Source organism: Neopelma chrysocephalum, unplaced genomic scaffold (genome assembly GCF_003984885.1).
Source record: "Neopelma chrysocephalum unplaced genomic scaffold, ASM398488v2 Primary Assembly neopelma1_23, whole genome shotgun sequence".
Taxonomy (NCBI): domain Eukaryota; kingdom Metazoa; phylum Chordata; class Aves; order Passeriformes; family Pipridae; genus Neopelma; species Neopelma chrysocephalum.
The window spans coordinates 21,827,542-21,847,178 of NW_020897691.1; the positions used below are offsets into that span (position 1 = coordinate 21,827,542).

Sequence of the window (19,637 nt, forward strand, 5' to 3'; positions counted from 1 at the left end):
TCACTTTGACTTCCAGAAGTGAAAGCACCTGGTCACTCTTCTCCCTGCTCAGGGCTGCACTTCTATAATGAAGAACTAAAGAGGCATGAAAAGTTTTTTAAACAGTATGTTAGAGGTTGTGCTGGTTTAAAAGTAAACCGGTAGGAGAAATGAACCCAACTCAAGAGAGATTACAAGTCAGAGTTACAATTTATTTAAAAGATTACAATAAATACAGTGATACAGAGAAAACTGGTTTTAACCCCCAAAGACAGATGTATAACCCAGCACCCTGGGACAAGAACAGAATGGAGTTTGTTAGCCCCTGTGCTGAGCATCACTTGGTCCCCCTGGGGACAAAGTAAAAGGAAAGGAAACCTGTTGGTCCAGATGATGGTCACAGTCCTATTGAAGTAATGATCACAGTCTTGTCGAGAGTGGCAGTTGCAGTCCTAGTGGACTTCTGGTCCTCCTCTGGATCTGACAAGCAGTACCAGAAGTCCCAAAACCCCAAGATTATATAGGCTTAGGTTCAGTACCTCCCCCAGAGTGGGGAGTTTCACAATGGGTGATTTAACTCTGTGAGTCATGGGATAACTCTACTTTGGAAAAGGATTCTTTTACTAAAAAAAGTAACTAGAAACAGAACACAGCTCAATTGCTGGTCAAGCAAAATTTTCAAAAGCATTCTCACCAACTGAAAAAAAAAATAATTGGAGAGCTTCTCTTTCATCTTGCTGCAAATTGTCTTTTATATAAACAAATCTAAAACAGAATTTCAATAATAGGTAAAAAAAATAATTCTGAATGTCTGCTTTGATTCTGTAAGAAACTGCACACAAGCTTTCCTTGATTCCACTCACTAATAAATTAGTGCAAATGTTTATGTCAGTTAAAAAGTAGGGGAGAAAACTTGAGGAATTGGAATGGATTCTTCAGCAAGTGATGAATTTCTCTTAAAATTAAAATCCCAAAGGCCGTACATTTGATATGAAGATTCCTAGTTAACAGGAGGTATTTTAAAGGTTCATATTCTAATTCAGTCAAAGAGAATTTCGATAAAAGAGCTTTGGACTGCTTCACTAAATATCTTCTTCCAAAGCAAAAGCTGTGCTGCAGTATCATGAATCAAGACATGCACACATGTCCTCTCTTTCAGGCTTGCTTTGATCTGAAGCTCTGCTCTACATCCATCTTTATAAATGCAAATTCTTTGTTCCCTAATTTTTTCAAGGCCAGTGTGTAATTTGCTCTGTAAATTTAGAATCACGCCTAATGCCAGAGCAGATGAAAGCAAGAAAATCTCCAAAGAGGAATGCAAACATGTAAAATCCTTCAAAGGGAGGGCTTATGCTACTCTGAAACAGTATTTTTCTGGAACTGCTTATTATGCCTCTTACTCTACTGTGTTCCTTCCCATTCAACAACAGGAGGAAACAATTCAGCGGGCACGGGAGGAAGATGAGAAGAGGAAAGAAATAACTAATCACTTCCAGGGCACATTGAGTGAAATCCAGGCTCAGATCGAGCAGCAAAGTGAGAGGAACATGAAGCTCTGCCAAGAGAACACGGAGCTGGCAGAGAAGCTGAAGAGCATCATTGACCAGTATGAGCTGCGGGAAGAGGTAAGAGCAATACCCTGGATGCTGGAGGAGACAGGCAGAAAACCCAGGGAAAGCAGAAGGCATTGCCAGCAGCCTGCCTGCCCCACCGGCTATCATTCAGGTGTCTCACAGAGGTAATAAGGATAGCCCTCACCATACTTTGCCCTCTGAGTGGGACTATGCCTGCAGCAAGCCTGCCAGGCTGTGCGGCCATGGAGTTGTATGGGACAACCTCCTGTGGCACCCATGGCAGACTTGCTGCTGTGCGGAGAGGTGCCAAGTCACACAAGCAGCAAGGTGTGCCAGCTGTCTGCTAAGTTGCCTGAGGCTCCTCATAGCTCCCCCAAATCCCTGGGGGCATAACCCAGCATCCCTTTCCTCCTTCCTGCTAAGCTCCCACTGAGCACATGCCAGATCCCATTTTTCTGAATAGCCTGTTCTACTGGTGACACCAAATATCCTTTGTTCCCTCCAGATACACTTTGCTGAGAAGAGCTCTGATGTAAGCGATTTGACCCTTCCCCAAAGCAGAAAATTAAGACAACAGATAAAGGAGGCCCTCTGAAGTTGAATAGATTCTTTTCTTTTTTGCAGACACAATGCAATAAGATCTAGCAGATAATAGACAGATGCGAAATTATTCTTTCTGTAAACATTAGCATTGGTCAGAAAATTTTGACACAAAAATCCCCATCCTCCATTAAAATCCCAACTGCCTTTTTTTTTATTTTATGACAAATGCTAACAAATATCATAATGGGTCTTTTTATTGTTTTTAAATACATTTACTGTGAGTCTCAGTGCAATCAGACAACATTATCATACTGAATAAAACATAAGTAATCTGTCTTTACAATCTGGAATGACTGATACAATACCTGCATTTCCAAATCTGTTGAATCATGTATGAAGTCATATACTGAATGAAGGAAGTGTACATTCCTGTCTTGTGGTTTCTATGAGAAGAAAATGTAAACCAGAGGGACACGGAATATTTGCTCCAATGAATTTTACCTAAATGAATTAAGAGTGAAGAGGGCTATCAGCAACATTTATCTCCTGAAGGTCACCATGAAGCTGGACATTTTACAGTCTAGGGGAGGCCTCTGGTTCATTTGATCTGATCTCCAGATCCCAGGCCCTCCATGCCCACATTGTGCAGGTGTGGCCAGAGCAAAGGGGATTGTATTTACGTAGAGGATGGCATGGGCTGTGTGTTTCCAAGTACTGTAGGTATGATTTACACATTTGTTCACACAGTGCCTTGGATCCATAGGCAATTGAACAGCTAAAAAAAGTGTGACCCCAGCATATTTATTATCGATGAGCAATTATTTGATCTTCAGTCATATTGGATTATCGTGATGACTTCATATGTAGACCATAAAACTAGCAAAGATGCTAAGGCTTTTTTTTCCCCTACAATAGGTCAAAATTGATAATGTAAACCAGTTTCCCTTCTCATGCAAAATCTGTCACAGTTTGTTCTTATTAGAGCTGTGATTTTTTTAGTAATTGCAATAGGTTGGCTGTCTTCTTGTTTTGCAATATTTTTGTCTTACAAGTGTTTTGGTTAATAGCTGTACATGCATAAGCATGAAGGTTGTATGTAGATAATTAAACCTACACATTCAGCAGAATTTATTTTCTTACAGCACCTTGATAAAATATTTCAGCACAGAGAACTTCAGCAGAAACTGGTAGATGCCAAGTTGGAACAGTCTCGAGAAATGATGAAAGAAGCTGAGGAACGACATCAGAAAGAGAAGGAATATGTACCTATCATTCTAATCTGTCTGTCTTTTATCTAACTTTAAGCCAAAATAAGCCCTGCATGCAATTTCACTAATATATTGGTTCTTCAGGTCCAATCTAGGATACAGTAGCAGAGAAGTTTTTATAGCTACCATCAATGCTTTATGCAAAGGAACAGCCTCTGAAAGGCTGCTTCCATTGGCATTTAGTTTTAGAAGCAAACTGCAGAGTGGTAGCTTAGAGTACAGGCTGCTCTAGCTAACTCGCTGTTACTATGCAATTGATTCATTGTGATGTTGGGTAGGTGATGCCATCAGTTTTCAAATGGCTCTGGTATTTGATACTCCATCTCCCCACAAGATAAATGCACACATCTAAACAATCAGAGAGGAGAACAAGAACATGGCTGAAGGCTGCTATTCTCCCAGGTTCAGAGCCTCCCCAGGCATCCTCCCGTAGGTCCAGTTTTGCCAGTGGAGTCCACAGGAGCTGCTTGCTGTGATAGAGCCTCCCCTTCTCAGTTCCCCTCCCTAATTGGCCTGCCAGCCCACCTTTCAGGCAGGAAGGGTCTGGGTCTGCTTAGTAGCCTTGTCGGATCTTCCTCCCTATCTGGAGGAGGGGACCTCTTTATCAGGGGGATAGAGAAGAGCAGATCCAGGAGGGATGTCATCTGCAGGCACAGCTGGGATGGGAAGACGACACTCCTCCATCTGTAGTCTCACATATTTTATGACTCAATCAGATCAAAATTAATTTTGTCAGACTGTCTGGTATTTTCACAGCAACCCTCACATCTATAAAGGATTGGACTTCAACACTGACACATGGTACTTCTTCTCAGCAGAGGCAACAGCTGAGACTACTCAGGGGGAGTGATGGGCTCTCATCAGCTGGAAGAAAGCTTTAGTTTTCATCAGTCCTCCAGCTAACTCAGGAGCAGCATAAGAGAGCTCTAAAGAGAGAACATTTATCCCCTCTCCATATCTGGAAACAGATACAGTAGCACAAGCATGGCTAATAAGTATCTTAAAATATGGACAAAAATGTGGGGCTCTGAGTCCTGGGGTTAGAGCACGAGCAAAACACAGCAAACACCTCCTACCAAAAATTGCCCATAAGAGCATTTATCCTCTTTCTTTGCACTGATCTTGTGGCTGGAACACACACTCCTGCTCAGCTTTACTACCTCTACAGAGGGCGGGTGAAGAGGGGCTGGGGCTTCTCTGTGTGCAAATCTGCATATCACTGCGTGACATTTTGATTGGTCCAGCTGAGTTATTCCTTTTCACTGTGAAACCTACGTAAAGCCAAACCCCAAAATTCCCTTCATGACCATTGATTCCTGGCAGATTTAAACCCCAGGAAACATGTCCAAGAAATCACTTGCAATGGCAAAGCAAATATGGAACTTACTTTACTGCTGTCACTGGGAGTTTTGCTACTGACTACCAGATTGCAGATACTGGGAAAAAAAACCCTCAAAACAGAAGATGTAAAAGACCAGGCATTATCTCTGTGGAAAAGTGACATACACAGCCTTGTATCAATGATCTTTCTTGCTGTGTCTCACAGAATATGAGTTTTAGGGCTGCTCGTTGCCTGTGACTGGCCGTGTTTCTAGTCAAAACTACTTTGTGTTGATTATCCAGAACTGGTATGCACAACTTTGGTATTTTCATTTCTTTTTAAGTAGCAAAAGTCATCACTGTCTACAATTGAGAGTGGAAGATTTTCTTTTTGGTTTTGCTGTATGTATGACTAGCACCTATGAAATAACAGGTTCAAAAACAAGCTGCAAAACTTTAAGCAGTGGGTGTATAATGGTACGTGCAGTGTACAAAGAATATTTTTCACGCTGTCCAAATTAATGCTTAAAAACTCAGAGGCAGGCTGGTGATATATGGCTAACATCACCTCAGAGCAAGGCAGATTTAGCTGAAGAACTTAAGTGGCAGGCCAAAAGCCATGCAATGAGTCAAGGCATGATTAAGCATGTCACGACTCATCACAGGTAGCCCAGAACACAGAAAGCTGCCCTACACTTGGCTCCCACCTCAATCCTATTGATATGCTCTTAGTCCCACCCACCAAGCTATTGTGCTAGTGTCTGTGGGAGCAACGTATATGTATGTATGAAATCAAGGTGGTTTTGATGGAGTTTTCTCATTTCACTGTAACTCTCTCCAGCTCAGTAATGTGCAAAGTTAGAATGGCTTTCAGAACCTTTCTCTACATAGCATTTTCTATATCCCTGTGCATGACTTTTGCTGCAGGTTTTTGCAAATGTTCTTAAATTAAAATTATTGTATTCTTTTATCTATTTGATTACTCTTTGAAGGCTCACTTTAATGTCTTCCTAGGCAGTTCTTCCATGTAGGAATCTTTGCCCCTATACAAAACTTCTTTAAGTCAGATAAGGAGAGATGTCCCCTCCTGCAGTCTCTGTACATCTCAACAGGCAGGTCCTCTCACTGCTTGCACAATTCACTCTACACGTGCATCCAAGAATGCAATTCCCTATATAAGCAGCAATGGTGTGTGGCCTCCACAAAGGGCCAACTTGACCTAAGGATGCAATTTTATTATCATCCTGTAACTGGTCAGCACTACCTGGATTTCTTCTCCCTATCATACATTTTTAGCACTTGTAATACAAACTTTGATGTGCAATTAATCACAGTTTAAAGCATCTGTGCCTTTCAAGTATATGACTGCAAGGCATTGATTAGATTTCTTCATAATGGGAATTTACAGAGTCTGACAGTAAAAAGGGAAGCTTAATTTTCTCTAAGCCAGTCCCTAGATGCATGCCATTAAATGGGAACTGGTCCTTTTAGTCCTGGGTGTGATGTGACTGTCTGGGCCTCCAGCAGCTATCATAGCTCTAATAATAGAGTGTAACATCACCACACTTCACTCAAGTGCTGCTTTGTAAACACCACATGTAATATTTATTCATTTTTTTATACTCCAGCCTCCTTGTTACCACTTCAGAGCCTATTAATAAATGTATCAGTTCTGATTCATTTTCTCCCAGCTTGGTGTTTGCAGATGACCTCGGGCTGCATACGAACGCATGCTAATTTGAGCAAGGCTCTCTGTGGCTTGCTTCCACTACAGGATAGTTTATTAACTCTTGGATTTTTACTGGCTGCAGAAGCTATGTGGGTCAGTAAGAGAGAAGAATTTCATTAACAGGCAAAAGAAGCAACTTTCCTTTGCCTTCTCTGTCCATCTGTTGTGCTGTGGCAGAAGACATGGTGCAGCGTTATTCCAGTCACACTGGGTATGAAGGTAACCCTGGCTGAGATTAAAGCAATACAGATAAAAGCCCAGTTCTTCGAAGTAATGACTGGCCTAGGGACTGCATAGCTCTGAAGGTTTTCAAAAAGGTGTTCATTAAATCATTCAAACCTGATACCCTATAATTCCTAAAAAAACCCTAAACAAGTAGATATCAAAGAAAGGTGAAATATAAATATCCAGATCTCATCCAACTTTTAAAAAAAATCATTCTTTTTATGTGTCTGAAACCTACCCTCTTCCAAGAAAATAAATCCATGGACTGAAACTCATTTAACCCAGGCCCACCCATACCATCTCTTTTTACTGGCTATGACACAACCTATTTGAAATTTTACTCAACAAGATCTATATTCATTAATTTGATTTATTTCCATTGAACCAAACATCAAATTAAATTCTCAAAATAAATATTGAGAGGCAGGTAGAAAACAAATAGAATGTGGCATTTCTTCACACAATACATACTTGAGCTGTAAAACATTCTTGTCTAGGAAGTTGTAGATGGCAAAAATTCAGTGAGTCTAAATCAAAGGCCAAATTGATGGAAGAAATGCTTTTCTAGAGCTTATAGTCTTTTTGCCACACATATATGGAGGCAGTCAGCATTTTAGGGTACATCCTCAGCTCTCTTGCCAGGTGGTATATATAGTTTACATGTGTTATTTCCAATAGAATGGTCAGAATAAAGGTTTTTACTGGGAATCAAACACATTTTCTGCATGTGGTTCTATTCACCTTTCATTTCCAGTATAAGAGTAGGGTCCACTGATGTACACAGTCCTTTTATTTTTCAATATAATTTCAGAGCCCAACTGTGTTATTTTAAATCCAATTTACAGTACAATTTAAGCACAATTTAATCAAACAGATCAAAATCTTGTGGTAACTAACTTCTTTATGTCTCATTGCTCAAGTTATCATTAGCATTCTTTTTCTAAAACACATTTGGCCTGACCGGTAAAACACTTTATAAATGTTTGGTAGGCGACAGGTGTATTTCCTCAACACTTCGCTAAATGGTCCCTGCTTTCAGATTAAACCAATTGCTAAAATATTACTGTGCACTTTGGAAGTCCTGACTCAGAACTGTAGCCAGAAAAGGTCTCCGTACACCTCATTCTTACAATTCATTCAGCCTCGACCAACCTTCCATCTGGTCTATCTGAAACCTTCATATCAGAATATAATTTTGCCAAATATCTGGGAGTAGGGAGTTACGTCTTCCCAGGAGCAGCCAGGAATAAAACTGCAGTCCAGCTCTTCCTGGGCTGCCTCCTTGACCTAAGTGAGATGTTTATCATGCTGAGCTGAGATTCTCCACTTCTCAATGCAAATAGAGCCCAAAGATAACAGGCAGCAGCAAATATATGGCCTTTACTTATGCATTCCCTTTCTGAAAACTTGCAGTTTTTTTGAGGCATGTCTGACTGTGACCATGTTACGTCCTGATCATTAATGCAAAAGGGAGTTTGCCATTCATTGGATAGCAGGAATTTGGCTGGAGCTGTGCTGAAATGAATGTGCCAGAAAGCATCACAACCATTCTCTAGAAGTCTGGTGAAGATATGGTTAAATACCACACTTTTTATAGCCCACTGTACTGCACACTTAATTCAAAGTAGTTTTTGAACTGCAATTCAAATGTTCTTTTGGAAATCAAATGGCCTGTCCCATGTCTCAAGTTAACACTAAATACCGTCTTGCCTAACTCCTCTAACTACATTCACCTGAAAGTTATATCACTCCTTGTTACAGCAGCAGAGGTAGATATATGAGTAGCTGGAGAATGAGGTTTTCCAACTGATAAACTAGACCTAACAATTTTTCTCTCTGCTGCCCAAAACACAGCTCCTGAACCAAGCTGCAGAATGGAAGCTCCAGGCCAAAATGCTAAAGGAGCAAGAGACTGTCCTGCAGGCACAGGTGACGTAGGAGAGATTATTGCATGGTGTGCCTTTGTTTCCCAGTTTTTAACCCATGAGGCCTGTTCCAGGTAAAGTATCCAAACTACTTTCTGTGTATTCCTTCTACCCTCATTCTACATCCCATAAACTATTGCAAAGGAAACAGGTTATTTTCAAGCCAGCTGTAAGGTAATGCCCATAACTGCGTATCATACTGTGTCATGGGGTTGCTTAGTCTGTAGAAGAAAAGGCCCCGGGGAGACCTTTTTGCAACATTTAGATATTTACAAGAGGTTTATAAAGGTGGAGAGAGACTTTGTACCAGAGCACGTGGTGATAGGACAAGGGGTAACAGTTTTAAACTGAAAGACGAGAGATTTATATTATATATGAGGAAAAAAATCTTTACTGTGAGGGTGGTGAGACACTTGAACAGGTTGCCCAGAGAAGTTGTGCATATCCCATCCCTAGAAGTGTTGAAGGCCAGGCTGGATGGGGCTTGAAGCAACCTGGTCTAGTGGAAAGTGTCCCTTCCCAAGGCAGGAGAGTTGGACTAAATGATCTTTTAAGGTCCCTTCCGACCCTAATCATTCTATAGTTCTATGATTTATGAGTGTTTACAGTATTCAACCACAGAACAATGTATGTGCCTTGGCTTGATTATACACCATAACTGTCCTTCAGACAGGTTTATAATCTAGCAAAGCACTGGAGTACATGCATATCATGAAACATTTATCAAACTGAAGCTGATGTGCTCATGTGCTTTTCTGAACTGGAGTGTGAAGGTAGTGTTTTCATTAACTTTAGCAGGAATTCTGTCTACTAAGGGTTTGTACAAAGGGGTCGCTTGTTTTAATTGTAATTTGAAACTTTCAATAAAATAAAATTACTTGCCAAAATTACACCAGGAGTCAGGCTGGAGTGAAAGGTAGTAAAACCAAGAAATAGGCAGTATATACTACACTTTGGGAGCAATGCAATAATCAACACTGAATAGTCGAGTGAGAACACTGGATGACGTCCTGGACTTTCACATCAAAAAGAGAGTATTGGTAGATTTTCCTAGACTTACAGAAAGAGTCATGTAGATTTATCTTCTTTAACCTGTCTGTGAGAAAGATTAGCAGAAGCTTGAGAGGGGTGGTATCAGTCTTTCAGCCCTCTTGCAGCTGCCAATCTCCTCACTCATCAGGAAGCCCTCTCCTAGCCCTTGCTCACTGTTAATTATACTAGTAAGTTGTTCCAGCTTTGCCCTTGCAGATGGTCTAATTGCTACCTGTTGAGCAGTCAAGAAATGCTAGTGTTAAACTGATAACCCGGAAATGTGATAAGAGGGGTTTGGTTCTTCAAGTGTTTTTTCAAGGGTTAAGATAATCCAGTAGCACACCAAAGAACATTATATAAACTCCTGCTGACACCAGTTTGACAGGTTCTGCAATCAAACCTCAAATGCCTCCAGCTGAGTCTGTCCCAACTGCAAACCTGCTCCCAATTTTCTCAGGGTGGTTTTTTTAATTAAACTTTTATGTTCTACCGAGACCCCTGGTGGTCTAGTGGTTAGCATGCAGGACTCTCACTGCTGCGACCCGGGTTCGATTCCTCGGTCTCCCGGGCAGATGGAACCCGTTAGCCCTGTGAGGCCATCCATCTATGAGAAGGTCACTCTAAACAAACCTACGTCCTGAGGACCTCACTGCCATTGTCCAAGCTTGCTTGGCCCCGGCAGATGAACCTTAGGATTAAAGGGTGGGCTCAGTTCAGCGCAGGCTGTGTCTCACCTAAAAAATCCATTGCGCAGGCTGGAAAGGTAAAAAGACCTTTCCCCAGATCTTCGTTCGCGAAGACTGGCCATTATATGTTCTACCAGAAAAAAGGTTTTTTTATGCAGGCAGACCTCTGTAGCCAGTTTAATGAAACTGAAGGTATTGATAAAAACTAGAATTTATTAAGCATACATTTAAAAGAGTAAAATTGTTTTTAGAAAAAATTCAGTCAAACAAGTCTGCAAAGGCATTGAAAATACATGTGCCCCTTTCAGTTTTGTGTAGAGAAACTTAAGTGATTCATTTGCTGAAATGAAACATACAGTTGTATATGGCTCAAGTATGAGGGCTCTGTCACACATCAGCCTCCCTTTGAAATTACTGGGAATAGTAACACTATCAGTATTATTTTTGTTACTTTTATTATTTCTAGAATGGTAGCACTGAAAGGCCTCCCTCTTGGACCAGATGACATCATACAAGGTCTTGTGCAAGTGCCAAACAGAAAGAGCATAAAGAGCTCCTTGATGCAAACAACACAAAACAATAAATAGATATTATGTCCCATCCCTGGAAGTGTTCCAGGCCAGGTTGGATGGGACTTTGAGCAACCTGGTCTAGTGAAACATGTCCCTGTCCATGCCAGGGATGGTCTTTAAGGTCCCTTCCAACCCAAGTCTTCCTATGATTCTATAATTAGCAGAGGAACAGCTGCATGGAAATTATGAGAAGACATTAGTCAGTGAGATAGGGACAAACCATAATATAACCCTCACAGAAATACCACTCCATTTTAGAGGAGGTGATGAGCACCCACTGCTTCCTTGAGCTGTAAGGAACTGGAGACATCATCTTCATGCTAGCCTGTCTCTGCGTCACACAGTGTGCCTGAGATGGCCAATTCTAGCACTGCAAATGGTAACAGGAACCTTGCACCAGCTGAGAGTTACACCCAAACTGTGGTGGTGCTTCCCAGGATGCTGCACACTCTCCCCAGGTATGATGCTTAGGCAGATTATTTTAGCTTCATGCATTGAAACAAAATAAGATAGATGACAGCTGAGATCTTTATTTTTGATTGCCAGCATAGTGCAACCACTAGGCTACAGCAACCAAGAAGAACATAACAAGGCCAAAGGGGTGTCCTCGTTGAAGTACCCTCTCAGTATTGCAGTGCTGAGGTGCCCCCACTCCCCAAGACCTTGCACTGGCAGCAGCTCTACCTCTGCTCTCCTTGCCCACACAGTCAGGGTGCTGGATGGGCAGTGGGCAGAAGCCGGGGGGTCCTCGTCTCCCTGACCTAGGAGCACAAGTGCATGCTCCTAAGTAGGGACAGCTCTCACAGCCTGTTCCCAGCCACCATGAAAACATTCCTTCATTACTCAATTTTAAGTTGTAGAAGCTGTTCTTGGTGCTATGGTGCTGCCTAGGGCCCCAGCTGAGGTCAGAGCTTGCCCTGTTCAAAAATGAAAGGTTTTTAATTTAATTAAACAAAAATTGTAAGAGAAAGCAAATGACAGAATTGAGGTGAGCTTTTTTTAAGGCAAGGGGTCTGGGCTAGGAGCCTCAGTTTGCTGACTCCCACTCCTGCTCCCTCACCTGGCTTTGGGATGCTCAGGCATTTCCTCTTAGAGGTATGACATCTATTCCAAATGTCTTACTTGATATCGGTGTCCCTCTTAGGCTGTGGCACTTGGGCTGCTAAAACAAATCCCTCTGGGTTTTTGTTTGTGCCTAAGTCACAACTCTGGATACAGCTTTCTATAAATACACACAAGCTTCATGTCAGCTAGCTCTGATATTGGCACCACAGAGAACTCTGCACAGATTAACCTCCCATGTCTTCACCCAGCTTGGTGGGGAAGGGCTGCAGCCAGTGCTATGTTCACAGCCACCGGGGCCATAACTATCTAGGTTAAACTTAGCTGGAACATATCCACAGTACAGTGCATTTATGGCTGTGACAAGGGGCATCATAACAACTAGCTTAAATGAGCATAATACATAATATAACCATACCTGATTTCAAAATCAGAATTAAACACACTGCACCACTAGCAACATTTTCTAAATCTTCTTTTCCTCAGTAATTGCACAGTAGTATCAGTGGAGGGGATGAGTTGGCTGGCACCACACAAAAGGAAAGCTCCTAGCTAATCATTTGGCCAGCTCCCTGCCAGTGTGGAGAGGGCAGCCAGCCTCCACTGAGACACGAGAATACTGCAGGCTGCTCTTGAACCTCCCATTGCCCTGCACCTACCCTGCCTCAGCCACCACATGTTATGTCAATCACTTTTTCTAAGAGCTGTCAGGCTGGACAGATGAAATGTCTGATCACCTAAACACTGCCGGGGATGCTTTGGCACTAGAAGGAAGTGAATAAGATGGAGATGGTCTTCCTTTCCAGAGGACAAAAAACCAAAGAAACAAACACAAAAACCCCCCAAAAAATCCCACGCCAGAAAAAGTGAAAAACAAGAATATCATACAGAAAAACTAACTTCAGATCTTTAGAACTCCCTAATGATTTTAGATATAAAAAGTAGGTATTACTGAAAAAACACAGCTACTGGTGAATTTTCACATGGCTGCCAGGTATACACTGACAGTACAATATGGAGCCCTAGTAGTCTGAAATGCTGGCACATTGCAACAGACTTTCTTCTGTTCTGTTTCATGAAGCGAAGTGAAACTGGCAGAAAAGGCCAGCTGGAGATCACTTCTTCTTCTTTTGCTGGCCTTGCCCACAGCTGCAGTCCGCATGGAGCCTACAAAACAGAGCTGACAAGGTACCCTCAGCTTGCTCAAGCCATGGTACAGGGATGCATCTTGAAGTAATACAGTGCAGAATCACAGTGGTGTGAAAGTGAAGGGTGGGCTTTGCTTAGTGGTAGGGTGAGCAATGATACTCCTCTTCAACAGGTGAGTCCAGTGAAGCACATCGAGCACTGCCTTTGCAGCTCCAGGCCACGGCCTGAGCCACCAGGCAGAATGATGGAAGAGGGGAAACTGTGGTTGCAGCCTGATGTGGGGATGCCTCTCCCCCAGCTCACTTGGACATCAGAAGCAGCATAGCCAGGGCAGCACTCAGCTCCTAGCTGGGCTGGGGGAGTAATCCACAAGGCAGGTGAACAGCTGGGCAGCCAGGTGGTACTAAGCTCCTCTGCTAAGGCCCATCAGGGCTCATGCCCTTGGGTTAAAGCAGGGGTTTGGTGATGTCTGCGTGGTGAAGCAAGACTTAGAGCTCAGGCACAGCTCATTATCACGCTGGCTCTCACTTTGAGTGAATCCCGTTGCATGGTCCTGAAGAGAATCAGTGGTTGAACCAGCTCAGGTTAGTTCCTGTCCATGGAGATGGGTTGGGGATCAAACCAAGGGAAATGTTTCAGAAGTCTCTATATCTAGGGAATTATTTTGCTTCTGGATACCTTGTGTAGAGACACCATAGCTGGAACATTCAGGAGAATAGGACATCCACAATTCCCAGGTCTATTAAAAATCACTTGCCTGGGTCTTTCTATTCTTACTCAGTGTACCTTTCTGCAATAGTGGAATCACAATAGTTTGTAACCTTAAAAAAATGCGTAGAGTTTCTGTTCCCTGATGCCTGTGCTTCATATTCTCCAAACAGAAGCTAATTTCAATGTCCAAATGCAATATTTATTTTATTATCTTCAACCAAAGTAGAAGTTCACTGTCCTGGAGATTCTGAAATTAATATTTTTTTTTCTGTTAATGCAGATCACTCTCTACTCTGAAAGGTTTGAAGAATTTCAGAAAACATTGACCAAAAGCAATGAAGTGTTTGCCACATTCAAACAAGAGATGGAAAAAGTGAGTAGTAACTCATGCCTGAAATTTGTAATTGATACTTTCCTTTTATGTTTCTCACTGCAATAATTGTACCTGAGATGGGACTATTTCTTCACATTTTGAAGAAAGATCTCATCAACATTCAAATAAGATTTGGGACACACTCAGCCACAACTGACAGCAGCTTAGGTTTCAGCTCTGCAAGCTGAACATTTCGTTTTCCCTTTCAGCTAAAACCAAGATTTCCTGTAAGAATAAACACTTTACCTAAAATCTAATATGGTGGTTGGGTACAGATCCCTAAGAGATACCAGGAGTCTGGAGCCACGTTTGTCAGACCATGTCTCCAGGAGTGCTCAGAAGCTTCTGCGTGACTGACACTGGTACAGAGAGCTTGACATAGGCTACACGTCTTTCCACTGGAGTGCCTAGGCAGAGCTGAAGCCCACCAACACCTTTTCACTGTGTGGAAACAGGCCACACAGACTGTTTCCTTGTAGCTGGGGTTCTGAATTCCTGTAGTGAATGGGAGTTAAAAACCAAACACACCAACATGCTATACCTGCTTTCATAATAAACAGTGATCTGCTCTGCCACCAGGGCTCAAAATCTTCATGCCCTGATCCAAGCAGTCTCTAATGATTCTTCACAGAGAGTTCAGTCAGAAAACCAAAGGGAAAAATGGGGCTATTTAGCTAGTGGTGTGTTTTGGAGGTAGTATAGTGGTGACTACTCCAGGGGGAATGTCCTTGGCATTGATGGCTCAGAAGATGCAAGCCCTTCTTTACCTTCCCAGCAATCTAACACTGTGGTCTGGTAAAGAGACAAACAGAATAATTCCTCCATTTCTTTGCCTTTTGTTTTTGTAATAGTTTGTATGCTGAAAGATAGCTATAATCAACTGGTCCTATTTTAGGACTACAGACTAGAGGCTGAAAGTTATATGGCAGCTACTTAAAATGAAATCCATCCCTTAACATAAATTATTACCTAGCATGGACACTACAGCTGCTGGTAGCAGAGTTATGAGTACAGCCAAAGACTCGAATAAAAGGGCTGCCCTATTTTCATCTGCAGCATGAAATTTCTGTTGTGATTCAGCTTTTCTTCCTGCTTCTATAGATGACAAAGAAAATGAAGAAGTTGGAAAAGGATACTGCTACATGGAAATCCAGGTTTGAGAACTGTAACAGAGCATTACTGGACATGATTGAAGAGGTGAGCAGTTTTTCTCACCTTAAGATGCATCTTTTTCCCCAAATAAAGCTTTAACTAGGAGATAAGATAACCTGACACTGCCAAACGTCAGTGAAAATTTTATTTTTGAATCTAAGGGTCTTTTTTTAAAGCTACCTTGATAATTAGATGTCTTTTGAGAAAAAGACAATCCCAGCTGTTAGGGCTTTTATACTGTGCAGACATTCACTATGTCCATAAGAAACTGAATTATGTAACTGTGAATTTTAAGTGCTCTAAAAATGGGTAATTGTTAGTGCTCTCCCAGAAAGGCCAATTGGCATTAGTTGAGTTCATGCTACTTTCTTTCTGCATAAGAGCATCCACCCAGAGAATTAATGTGTTCCAGATAATGAAGTTTAAATTCACACCTTTCATTAACTTCCTGTTTAGGCAAACTCCAAGAGTCCAAAGCAAGTACTGAGTCTCACCATAGTTTTAAACATATTGTCCCAGGGGCATTGCAAAGGAAGTTCATAAGCACATTGGAACTCATTCAAATAAGATAAGAGACTGCCTGAAGTTTCACCCCAAACACGTGCTGAACTTGGACCAGGTCTTTCTGGTTAGCTTTGTAGCTCTGTGCTATTGCTGTTTCTATTTTTATGGTTTTCTGTATTTCTTGTTTCCTCACTGGGTGTAAAAGCAGAAAATGTTCCAATTCAGGTTGCTCTCACAGGACCCAGAAGCAAAACAAACAAAAACTAGAATGCAGCTTGTTTTCCTCCAAAATTCACACCCACACCAACCAAAAGTCCAGGTAGACTTTTGGATGGTTATCTGTATGGACATTCAGTATGTTTTTCCACCTCTACAGATCATCAACAGGTATTCCTGCAAATATTTTTGAGTGAAATTGATCTGAATATATATGGAGAATGCTAATACATTGTAGTAACAGGGATGAATTTCCTCTTGAATCTTTGGTCTAAAAGACCATAGTTATTGTAGAGCAGTTGGTGAAAGCCAGCCACTTGGCAGCATCCTGTGAGGGCTGCTTAGGTCTCAAGTTGTTTCCTAATTGCCAGTTCTACTAATGAACCTTTGTCTGATGTCTTTGACTACAGAAAGCCATGAGGTCCAAGGAATATGAGTGCTTTGTGCTGAAAATCCAGAGACTAGAGAACCTTTGCCGTGCTCTGCAGGAAGAGAGGAATGAATTGTACAAAAAAATAAAGCAAGCACAGTACCCAGAAGAGGTGAATGGAAATGGCATCTTAGAAGAAGAAGAAGAAGAAGAAGATGCTGATACAAGCCCTTCCCCCTCTGAGCAGGCGAGCATTGAGCTGCGTGCGAGTGACAAGAGAATGCTGAAGGAGCTGGCTGAAAGTTTCAGTGTGTCCCACAAGGCAGAGGAGTCCCTCCCAAGCAACAGCAGCAATCCAGAGACCTGTGACACTCAAACGTGTAATGCTGCCCCGGAGCCAGAACTCCCTGCTCCTCTCACCCCACAGTCAGAGTCTGGGAAACACTGTGAGCAGCCCAGCACAAACACACCAATACCCACTGAACACATGCCAGCACCCACTGAAAGTATGACAACACCCACTGGGAACATGCCAAAGCCCACCGAAAGCATGTCCGCACTTCCAGGAAGGGTGCCAATGCCCACAGAAAGTGTGCCAATACCTCCCAAGAGTGTGCCAGTATCCACTGGGAATATGCCAAAACCCATTGAAAGCATGCCAGCAAGCCCCGAAAACATGCCAACACCCACACAAAACATGCCCCCTCCCCTTGGGAGTATGTCAGTACCCATGGAATGTCCACCAAAAGCTACAGAATGTGTGGATGACCCAGCAGATAGATCTGTCCAAGGTCAGTCCACTGAGCAAAGAGGGGACGCAGACATGGAAGCAGTGGATTGAAGACACTGGTGTGTCCAGGCTTGTCTTCTGCAAACCAGAGCTCTGCTTTGTCCTCTAAATGGATACCTTTTTTTTTTTTTAAAGAAACAAAAATGTGAGTGCTAAAACACACTTGCATATCTGAAGGCAAATGTAATGCACTTCTCTTTGCTACCACTATCCAGTAATAATGAGTCTGCAAATTTTGCAATCCTTCATCTGCTTGAAGTATAACATTTTCTTAATGACAGGAAAACACAATAAAATCACAGGATCTTTTTTTCCCAGGCATGATGAGTCATCTAATTCAGCAAAATAATTTTAAAGTGTTGCAGTTTCATGTTTCAAAACTCATTGCAATTCACATACATATATTTAAAGACTCATAAGTAATTCTATCTATTTGTTTTGACATTGACATATGTCCTACTTGGACATACAGTGATTTTAATAAATGAGGTGAAAGGAATCTGTAAGTACAAAGTAAAACAGTGAAACCATAGACGTGGTCAGCCATATCCAAGGAGTAGTGCAACAACCAAAGGTGAATTTTCGTAAGAGGAAATGACCGATCAGCACTGTGGCCTAAACACCCACCAGCTTTCAGCTTTACCTCCCACTGGTCTTTTCTGCTCAGTGTTCTAAAAGAGGTTTTGTTTTCCACAGAACTACAGGGAAGAGGAAAAGATCTTTTCTAGATTCCCATTAAAATAACTAAAAACAACTGAAAAGAAACTTCCAAACTGATGGCAATTCCTAAGGTAGGGGTCACAACCCCCTTTCTGCATCCAACAGAAAACTGCTACTTTGTCATACTGTTTGGGATCATGAGCCCAACAGTGGGGACCATGGCTGTTTCCAGCTCACAAATGAGGTCAGAAGTTGGTTGCAGATCCCAGTTTCTAGGCAAGGAGCAGAAAGCAGACTGGAAGACACCAGGATGTATTCCAGAGGAAAACCCTGAGATCATGCTTCTGGATGGTGGCATCTCTCCCAGTTACAGCCACATGAACCTATTCACCACAGCTTCCTCCTGGCCCTGCTGCTTGTGCTGATGCTCCCAGGAGAAGGGCAAGGACACTCACCTGTCATGCTGTTCATTGGAGCAGAGCACAAGTAAATAGCCCAGAAGCAAATAGGTATCAGGAAAGCCAGAATCCTTTTCACAGACACTCCCAGGGGCTGGCTACATTCTTATCCCCTCTCTTGTCTAACTGGCTCTTCCCGTCTGCCTGCCAACACACCATTGCTTATTAATGCAGCCACCTTGTCAGAAACTGGTTGATTCTAGTGCCAAGAACAGAGATGAGGAAGGAAGGAAACAAGAGAGAGTACCAACCCAGACAGCTGTACATGGTCTCAAGCAAAGAAAGGAAGAAGGCTTTTTGGAAGAAGGTTGAAAAATGTTGGCACATTTCTTGTTTCTCATCTCATTCTTCTGAATTCAATCTAGGCCTTTCAGAGTCTGAACTGGATAGCTTAAGAATTTGAAAAGGGCAATTAAACAAGATGTTCAGAGGCTGGAAAGGGAAATGTTGCAATCAAAGAAACTTATGTTTATAGACAAATCCCAAGAAGACCCTGAAGACAAAGTGACTCATTCAAGCCAAGGTTGACATACAGGTGAACCAAGAAGAAAGATGTCATCTTTGGCAAACCATGGGAAATAGTGGCCACAGAGCCCTTCCAGCACGCCACCCTCCAAAAGTGGGGTTTGAATCTTTGCTTACTGCCAACATGATCCACACCTTGGCTCAGTATGTCTGTGACTGCACTGCCTGGCCCAGCCTTTTCGAGAGCTAACTCTTGGAATATACCGAGCATGAGTTGCAATAGCCTTTTTGGATATGGCCTTATGAGTAGCTATTATGGCTACACTTTTCAAATGTGGATGCCTTATGTTAGATAACAAGACCTACAGGATTTATTTCAGGTCTTTAATCACCTGGTGGCCTAGTGGTTACCATGCAGGACTCTCACTGCTGCAACCCGGGTTCGATTCCTTGGTTCCCCGGGCAGATGGAGCCCGTTAGCCCTGTGAGGCCATCCATCTATGAGAAGGTCACTCTAAACAAACCTACGTCCTGAGGACCTCACTGCCATTGTCCAAGCTTGCTTGGCCCCGGCAGATGAACCTTAGGATTAAAGGGTGGGCTCAGTTCAGCGCAGGCTGTGTCTCACCTAAAAAATCCATTGCGCAGGCTGGAAAGGTAAAAGACCTTTCCCAAAATCTTCGTTCGCGAAGACTGGCCATTATAATCACCTGAAAGTAGATCATTCAAGTCTTAGTTGCCTTAAGCTCCTTTTATAAGCAGTGGAGAAGAAAAGGAATCTTTTGAGGACAAGATATTTCATAGTAATACTGGCATCCAAGACAGAAGGAATTACTTTCTCTCTGAAGATGCCATGTCTCTTCAGATTGTAGAG

At 42.3% G+C, this 19,637-nt stretch overlaps 1 protein-coding gene across 2 annotated transcripts in view; it reads left to right on the forward strand.

The window, feature by feature from the left end:
• TXLNB (taxilin beta) overlaps nucleotides 1-17,305 on the forward strand; it is a 33,266-nt gene extending 15,961 nt beyond the window's left edge. Inside the window, exons 5-10 of one of the 2 annotated variants that reach the window (XM_027689750.1) lie at nucleotides 1,410-1,604; nucleotides 3,239-3,358; nucleotides 8,493-8,567; nucleotides 14,056-14,148; nucleotides 15,250-15,345; nucleotides 16,431-17,305. In XM_027689750.1, the coding sequence (XP_027545551.1) occupies nucleotides 1,410-1,604; nucleotides 3,239-3,358; nucleotides 8,493-8,567; nucleotides 14,056-14,148; nucleotides 15,250-15,345; nucleotides 16,431-17,231 (1,380 nt within the window). In that variant the 3' untranslated portion in view covers nucleotides 17,232-17,305. The remainder of the gene's footprint in view (nucleotides 1-1,409; nucleotides 1,605-3,238; nucleotides 3,359-8,492; nucleotides 8,568-14,055; nucleotides 14,149-15,249; nucleotides 15,346-16,430) is intronic. The other variant, XM_027689758.1, reaches the window with a different exon arrangement.
• The last annotated feature ends 2,332 nt before the right edge of the window (nucleotides 17,306-19,637 follow it).